Source organism: Brassica oleracea, chromosome C1 (genome assembly GCF_000695525.1).
Source record: "Brassica oleracea var. oleracea cultivar TO1000 chromosome C1, BOL, whole genome shotgun sequence".
Lineage (NCBI taxonomy): Eukaryota > Viridiplantae > Streptophyta > Magnoliopsida > Brassicales > Brassicaceae > Brassica > Brassica oleracea.
The window spans coordinates 987,429-996,081 of record NC_027748.1 but is presented as its reverse complement, the minus strand read 5'-3'; the positions used below and the strand labels follow the sequence as shown (position 1 = coordinate 996,081).

Sequence of the window (8,653 nt, the reverse complement as noted above, 5' to 3'; positions counted from 1 at the left end):
CCTACAACTTTGTTGTGAAGAGAGGAGGGAGATTCCTGTTCGGGACCTGGTGCCGTGGTGCCCCCGGAGATATTCGTTGGAGTAGGTTCTGGGTTCTGAGGAATATCTCCAATTTCCTCGTTATCCCCTGTGGTTTGTGTAGCGTTCCTAGATGCGTTTTTAAGAGCGGTGCGGCTTCTTGTTTGGACTTTATAGACAAGTGGCTCCGAGGTCTGGATGGTGCCCCCGGAGGTACTCGTAGAGTTAGGCTCTAGGGAGTCTGAACTTCGGTGAGTACCTTCACTTTTGTCGTTGTTTTCCGGGTTCTGGGTTGCTTTCCTGGAGGTGCGCTTTCTAAAGCTGCGTGTTCTAGTTTTCGGGAACCAGAATGTCGTGAAAACTTGGGTAGCTACCGTCGGGAGGCTGTTATCCTCTATTTTTTCCTTTGGTTTGCTATCCATCTCAGCCTTGGTAGCTATGTCGATACTTGGCTTCTCGATTCCTTCCACGGGTATAATTCGTTTTACGAGAGGGTCGGATGTGGAAGCTAATGCGGCGAGCGCGTCTGCTGAGGAGTTCTCCCCTCGTGGGATCCTCGTTAGCTCGAACTTGTCAAACTGCTTTGTGAGGTTTAGGACGACCTCGAGGTATGCCCCCATTCTTTCGTCCCTTGTTTCGTATTCCCCGTGAAACTGGCTAGCTACCAGCTGCGAGTCGCTGTAGGCGTTTAGCTCCCGAATTCCGAGGCTCAGGGCGAGCTTTAATCCAGCGATTAGTGCTTCGTACTCGGCCTGTTGTTGGAAGCGTTAAATCCAAGTCTATAGGATTGTTCGATGGTTTCTCCGGCTGAGGAGGTTAGTCTTAAACCGACACCGGAGCCTTGCCTTGACGAGGCTCCGTCCACGTATAGGCTCCATTTCGGAACCTCTGTTTCCTGGTCTAGATGTTCGGATGCTAGCTCAATAACGAAATCGGCGAGGACCTGAGCTTTTGCTGCTGCTCGGGGTCTGTACTCGATGTCGTACTCGCTGAGCTCTATAGCCCATTTGGCTAATCGTGCGGATTGGCTAGGGCTATGCAGAATCGTCCGTAATGGTTGTGAGGTCATTACGATGATCGAGTGCGATTGGAAATAAGGTCGCAGCTTCCTGGCAGCTGTCACGATTGCTAGGGCTAGTTTTTCCATGGTGGGATATCTCGTCTCGGCGTCTATTAAGCTTTTGCTAGTATAATAGACAGGTCTCTGTTCGTTTTGTTCCTCTCGTACTAGCACTCCGCTGACTGCAGCTGCCGACACGGCGAGGTACAGGTACAGTGGTTCTCCTACTACAGGTTTGGATAGTATCGGAGGTTCCGAGAGGTAAGCCTTCAGCTGTTTGAAGGCTTCTTCGCACTTTTCATCCCATAAGAACTTCTTATTATTTTTCAGAAGTTTATAGAATGGAAGGCATTTATCGGTGGACCTGGAGATGAATCGATTTAGTGCTGCGATCCGTCCGGTCAATCTTTGTACCTCTCTGGTCGTTTTAGGTGATGGCATTTCCAGGAATGTCGCTATTTGTTTCGGGTTGGCTTCGATGCCTCTTTCGGTTACGAGGTAACCTAGGAATTCGCCGGAAGGTACTCCGAAGGTACACTTAGCTGGGTTTAGCTTCATGTCGTATTTGTTGAGGATTTCGAAACATTCTCTTAGATGGGAGATGTGGTCCTCCCCCTTTGAGGATTTGACTAACATGTCGTCGATGTAGACTTCCATGGTTTTTCCGAGTTGTCCAGCGAACATTTTATTTACTAACCTTTGATAGGTAGCTCCTGCGTTTTTCAAACCAAACGGCATGACCTTGTAACAATAGGTTCCTCGTTCAGTTATGAATGCGGTTTTCTCTTGATCCTCAGGATCCATCATAATCTGGTTATATCCTGAAAAGGCATCCATAAAGGACAAGAGCTGGTGTCCAGCCGTTGCTTCGACCAAACGATCGATATGAGGTAACGGGAAGCTGTCCTTAGGACAGGCTTTGTTTAAATCGGTGAAGTCTACACAGATTCTCCATTTCCCATTCTTCTTTTTTACTACCACTGGGTTAGCTAGCCAATCGGGGTATTGTACCTCTCGGATGGACCCGGCCTTTGTTAGTCGATCGACCTCGTCGTTGACAGCTTGGGCTTTTTCTAGACCTAGCTTACGACGTTTCTGTTTGATCGGTTTAAAAGTAGGGTCTACATTGAGCTTATGAGTGGTGACATTTGCATCTATGCCTTTCATGTCGCTGGTGGTCCATGCAAAGGTTTTGATATTCTGTTTTAGGAATTCGACGAGCTCCTTTTTGGTTTCGAGAGGTAGCTCGGATCCGATGCTCACATGTTTCTCAGGATTTGAGTCGTCGATGCTAACTTTTTCGGTGAGGTTCTTAGGGGGACCTCGGATATTTCGTTGCATTTCGCGACTCTCCTGGATCTGTAATTGCTATTGGGGGGATTCTTTTATGATCTCGAATCCTCCCAGGTAACAGATCCTTGAAATCTTTTGGCTACCGTGTATGGTAGCTATTCCGTTGGTTGTTGGAAATTTCACGCATTGGTGATAAGTTGAAGCTACTGCTTTCATCTTATGAATCCAAGGCCTTCCGAGGATTGCGTGGAAAGGGGATGGTTTGTCGACAACTATGAAGTTGGTCATTTTCATGACTCCGCCAGCTATAATTGGGAGCTTAATTGTTCCCAATGAGGTGGCTGTTTCACCTGAGAAACCTACGAGGTTGGATTTCTGGTCGACAATTTCGTAGTCGTCTATTTCCATTCCCTTTAGTGCGTTGTAGAAAATAAGATCGACGGAGCTTCCGGTGTCGATCATGAGCTTAGGTACCTCGTACCCTGCTATATTTAATGTTATGACAAGGGCATCGTCATGAGGTCTATCGAGGTCTAATGTCTCACTCTCCCAGAAAGAGATCTTAGTGTTAGACTCAGGCTTGGTCGGTTTGTACTGAGTGTTTGACACAGCTTTCCGTACGTGACTTTTAATAGAGTTAACGGAGTCTTGACACACATCCCTCCAAGGATGTAATCGATCCTTGAGCCAGGGCTCGATTGGGGAGGTGGTTTACTCAAGAGGGCCTCGATTTGTAGGCTTTTTCCTTGTGGAAACTTTCCAAGGATCATATCGACTCTCTTTTTGGGAGCTGGGGGTGGTGAGTCTGTTTCTTTTTCAGGTGACCTCTCGCGTTTTGGAGAGCTATCTCTGGGACCTCTCTTCTGATAAGGTTGTGGCTTTTTGAGGTCCACATCTTTTATTTCTCCGGCTGCGAATTTAGCAGCCAGTTGTCGTTGGAGGTCCCAACATTCTTCGGTTGAATGTCCCTTTCGATCGTGGTAAGAGCAATGTTTGCTCTCGTCATAACCTTTGGACCAGGGGGCTTTAGCTGTCGCGGCGACAGGTTTTTCTTCCTTGTCTTCCTCGACTACGTAAGAATGTTCTCCCTGGGTCTGATTATTTCGGGAGCTACCTCTTTTGTGAGGTCCCTTTCCATCGGAGGCTTCGCCTTTCGGGTGACTCTGGGGTTTTCTGTGGAGCTTATCTAATGCTGCCATTTCCTCCTCCAAGGTAATGTATCTAGAGGCCTTATGGAGGGCGTCATCGATAGTTGGAGGGGGATTTAGCGTTAGCTCCGAGAAGAAACCTGATTTATACCAGAGACCTCTCCTAAGAGCCTCAATGGCTACCTGATCGTTGGGATTCGAGAGTTTAGTTCTTACTGCTCTGAACTTTTCGATGTAGACTCGCAGTGAGTCTTCCAGTCCTTGTCTGATCTTCCAGAGGTCAGCCTCAGACGCTTGTTTCAGGATGTGAGTTGAATATTGCTTCATAAAGGCGTTAGCCAATTGATCGAAACTGTCTATAGAGTTCGGCTCGAGGCTGGAGAACCATTCGAGAGCTGTTCCGATCAGGTTTTCGGCAAATGTTCTGCAATATCCTGCATCACACTCTTCCTTTGTGAAGTGAGCTTTAACGATAGCTAATCGGAAGGCTCTTAAATAGGCCTTTGGGTCTGCGTTCCCATCGTATTCAGGAATCTTAATTTTTCGAGTATCTCTTATGTAAGAGTTGGCAATTCTATCGGTGAACGGAGTTCCACGAGTCTCCTCAATTAAGCTCTCGATTTCGGGAGCTGAGCTCGTTACCTTGTGAACTTGAGCTCCCAATTTCTGGAGAGCTGCGTGGGTTCGCTCCATGTACCTGCGAATTGCGTCAGGTCCCTCGAAGGGAAGGACATTTGGGTCATTATCAGATACTCGGCGAGCAGGTTCCTGGTGAGACCGAGCTCGGTCGTCTTCCCAGCTAGCTGGCGAAATAGGTCGCTCATTGGTCCTTAGGCTCCGAGCGAGGTTAGTGCGGAGAGCTGCAGGATCAGCATCCGTTCTTTTGTATTCGTCTGTGCTTGGGGTTGAAACCCTAGCTTGAAACACCGAAGCTGATGTTCTGCCCCCGGACGGTATGTTGGTTCCTGCTCCAGACCCGGAAGGAGGTGGCGGTGGAGGCAAACGGGTGCTCCCACCGGTGTTTCGATCAGGCATGGAGCTAGTTGTAGCTACATTGCTCCCCATGGTGCTGGTGATAGGAGGGGTAAACGCAGGAGCTGTCCTAGCGCGAGGCGTTTGGAAAGCAGGTTCCTGCCCTTCTGCACCTGGGCTATCAGGGGAGAAGTTCAGGCGCTCTCTAGGGAAGGAAGGGTCAGCTAACCGTTCATGGAAAGTGACTCCTCTTCCCTGGTGGACGGACGGTTGGGTCGTTGCGGATTGAGATCTGGTTATCTCTTCGAACTGTTGCTGCCGTTCGGCTAACTGTTGCACCGTTCGCTCGGTCTCTTGAGCTTTGTCCACTAACTGGAGCATCATCCGACGGATCTCAGAAAGCTGATCTTCCGTTTGGTTCGGAGCGGATTGATGCGATGGGTTATTGAGGGCTGAGGACCCAGAGTTGGTCCCTCCGGAGGCTCTCGGGTTATTTGCCCCCGGAGCAGTGCGATTCGGTGAGCTATTGCTCTGGTTCGATTGATCGGGGTTAGATGGATTCGTTCCGTCTAATGGATTCATCCTTTAAGCTTTAGAGAAAGGGATTCGATTATTTGTCCCCACAGACGGCGCCAATTGTGAGAGACAAGGTTTTACTTCTTAGATTTAGGTTAGGTCAAGAGAGATGAATGAGAATCGTGGGCTGAATCCCGTAAATAAACTTGAAGAATGAATATGATTTTATTGATGAGTTGAAAGATGATGAATACAAAGGAATGTATCTTGAGATGATTACTAAAGAATACGTAATGCTTTTAATCTAGTACAAAAGTTGATATATGGAAAAAGAGATGGCTTGTCTTTTATCTTCTCCGTCTTTATATAGTCTAGGTTTCGTTGGCAACCCTTCAACTGTTCTCCGAGATATTCGGCTTCAATTACGGAACTCGCTTTAGGCTCCTCTTGACCGAGTCTCTTAAGGTGTTAGCTCACTTTCTGTCGTGACCTCTGCTATGATGTCTCCCAGGTCCAGTCGTCAGCTCGGCTTTCAGCTCCCTTTGTTATGATGGGCTTATCGCAACCCACATGCTAGCTCACGCTTATCGGTACCTCACCTGAGGGTCATATTCGGGTCCAACAGTGTCAACATCAGTGGGTTTCGTAATAGATTTTCATGTCTGAAAATTCAATTATACTTTCATCATTTGGTATGGAAGCCGTTGTTATAGTATTTTGTTTTCATTTTAATTGTGGTTTAACCGCGATATATATAAGGATATTCGGAAATTATAAGATTGTGTAGAATACATTTCATATATAATTATTTGGGAAAGTTAGCATTTGTGTATAAGTTAGATTTCATATATTTTAATAGGGTCTAGAAATACATACCAGAATGAGACCTTTGATGGTAACATCATTGTAGTAATGAGGCTCCTTTTCTTGAGAATCAAGCAAATGAGCAATCATGGTGTTCGTAAACTCCAATCTTCCTTTGTTAGCTCTATGTTCATCCAAAAACCCTTGTAACAAACTATCCATCTTTTCTCCAACCTTCTTTGCTCTCTTGATGTAATCTTTATAGTCATACCACTGTAGAGCCGGCAAAAAATCTGCTGGATTGTCCGCCGAAGAGAGCTCTAGAATCTCCGCAACTAGCTCCTGGAACTCCAAGCTTATCTTCTCTTTTCCACCTTCATCTTCCTCGCAGAATCTCTTTCCAGTCATCATTCTCATTATAACGTTTAGGGTAAGACCCGTTAGTAACGGTCGTAACTCCACCTGAATAATAAAATGGTCTTGTTACGGTTTGATATGGTTTGGTTATCTTTAACCGGATATAAAACCAAAATTGATCAAATTTTTCTTTTCTTGGGCTGAATATATATATATGTATATATAAATATAAAGTAGAATTTTTCCTTTTTTTCCGACAAGTGGCAGGGGGTTTGCTGCCACGTGTCCTCTTCCATTTTTTTTGAAAATTCACTACTTTGTTAATCAAACAATTATCCATGTAACTTAAATAAAAAATCATATATTTATGATAAATTAATAAATAAAAAAAGACAAAAAAGATAAAAAGACAGACATTTCTATTAGTTTGAATATGATTTAATTTGATAGGTAGTGTTGAACTGAGAATTTTTGTTATTTAATCATTCCCGCACTAACCATCATCATATCATATGAAGTTTGATAATCTATTTTTATCACTAAAATTAAAGATAAATAAAGTAATACAAATATATTTTAATATTTAATTTATTGACAGCTAAAATAACATAAAATTTTACTATTTTCTATTATTTTAGTTACAAATTATATATTTATTTTGCAATTAAAAATCATAAATTAACCAAACTAATAAGAAAAAACTAAAGCAAAACACATTATTTAAACAAAAAATCTCTCGAATCACAGAGAAAAATAAAATGCCATAATAACACTAACACAATAAAGGTCCGGAGTTGAAAAGAGACCAAGAACAAAAACTAACTTACTTCACCTTACTATATAGTGTTTTGGCTAGAACGAATAGAGGTTAGAAAATGATAGGAAGATAAAAATCTGAGATAAAGTAATCCCCGAACACAAAAGAGCACGATCAAGCATCAACGCAAAGAATCAAAAAAGTGGGTTGGAGAAAGAATAATCACCGGAAGGCCAAAACCACCACGAAGGATGAATACATATGCCTAAAGTACCGAAAGCACAACTACCAACTAAGAGGTGAGAAACACCTCACAAACTAAACAAGCACATACAAGGCATCCATGCCAGCGAAGAGCCACAACCTTCTTGATAAAAGGGACCAAAGCTCCAAAACTCACTCCGCACGCCTATACCAAGGGAAACAGAAGAAGAAGAAAAACAACTTGAAGGAGAGAGAACGGAAGCCAATTACCGAGAAACTAGAGTCCAAGCTTGAGACCAGAAATAACCTTTCAAGCTCACAAAGCATACATGAAAAAAAGCACTATCCAAACTTAGAGTGGCAAACATGGCGAAACTGAGAGACACCAGAGATGCGAGCAGCGATGAAAGCTGCAACGAGATGAGAGAGCATATAGGAAAAGAAAGACAAAACGAAATTGGCAAACCGTGAAGCCGTCTTTGAGTTATGAAAGAGAGCATAGAAGTCTGATCACCAAAAACCAAATCTTGAAACCTAAGACGAGCATAGACTACCGACGGAAAGCCAACGACAAGGAAGACAATATCAAAGATGAATAAACTCTGACTCAATCCATGGATATGCAGTCTCTAACATCAGCTTAAATCTAAGGAAAAAAAACCCAATATTGACCAGAACAGCCTACAAAACCGTGAAAAACAACCGCACAAGTGGGAACTCATAAACAAGATCTACAACAAATATTAGATAATCACACAGGGAAAGAATGCGAGGAAGAACAAGCACAGAGATGAGTCTTTTTCGGTGATGGTGAGAAGCATTGTACGTTGGAAAGGTAAACGAAATATATAGATGGTGACAACTAAATGTCAAAATATAGAGAGAGGAAAAAACATCTTAAAGGAATAATGTTCAAAAATATGAAAAAAATACAATATGCTTTATATCATAGACTCATTGCACCACTAACAAATACTACTATACACACAACAATACATTATTGAGAAAACAAACATAAAATATATTAACCTACCACCTACTACTATATAACACAAATAAAAAACCAAATGTTCTTAACAGACGTAATTATATCATCAATAAAGTCATGATTAACAACAGTAAAATAATATTTCGCGCGAAGCGCGGACACCCCTCTAGTTATTCAATAAAAACACTTATTTTTCTCCATTCAGATTCATTTGTAAAATATACATTTTCTTAAAATTAAGAATGTGTTGCGAGAAATGGGCACCACTACTAACGTATAGAATGGGTGACTCCCACCATTTTATTACTTATGCCATGTCTCATGACAAGATCTTGTAAAAAAGAACAAAAAAATATCAAAACTTTATTACAAAATTAGTTAGTAAAACAAGAAATTTTCAAACTTTAGAGAGATCTCCAAAATAATTGAATAATATAATATGAGAAGTATAATAGTGTAATGACCCACCTCCACTATCCCCACTATCTCCACCATCTCCACCATCCCCACCACTCCCACCATCTCCACCATCCCCA

The 8,653-nt window shown here is 43.0% G+C and overlaps 1 protein-coding gene and 1 pseudogene across 1 annotated transcript in view; both read right to left on the bottom strand.

Annotated features, from left to right (window-relative positions):
* Positions 1 to 2,419, bottom strand: part of LOC106328344 — a 5,426-nt pseudogene extending 3,007 nt beyond the window's left edge.
* Positions 1 to 8,653, bottom strand: part of LOC106308556 (isoflavone 3'-hydroxylase) — a 25,363-nt gene that overhangs the window by 13,352 nt on the left and 3,358 nt on the right. Inside the window, exon 2 of the mRNA XM_013745714.1 lies at positions 5,884 to 6,273. Coding sequence (XP_013601168.1) covers positions 5,884 to 6,273 — 390 coding nt within the window. The remainder of the gene's footprint in view (positions 1 to 5,883; positions 6,274 to 8,653) is intronic.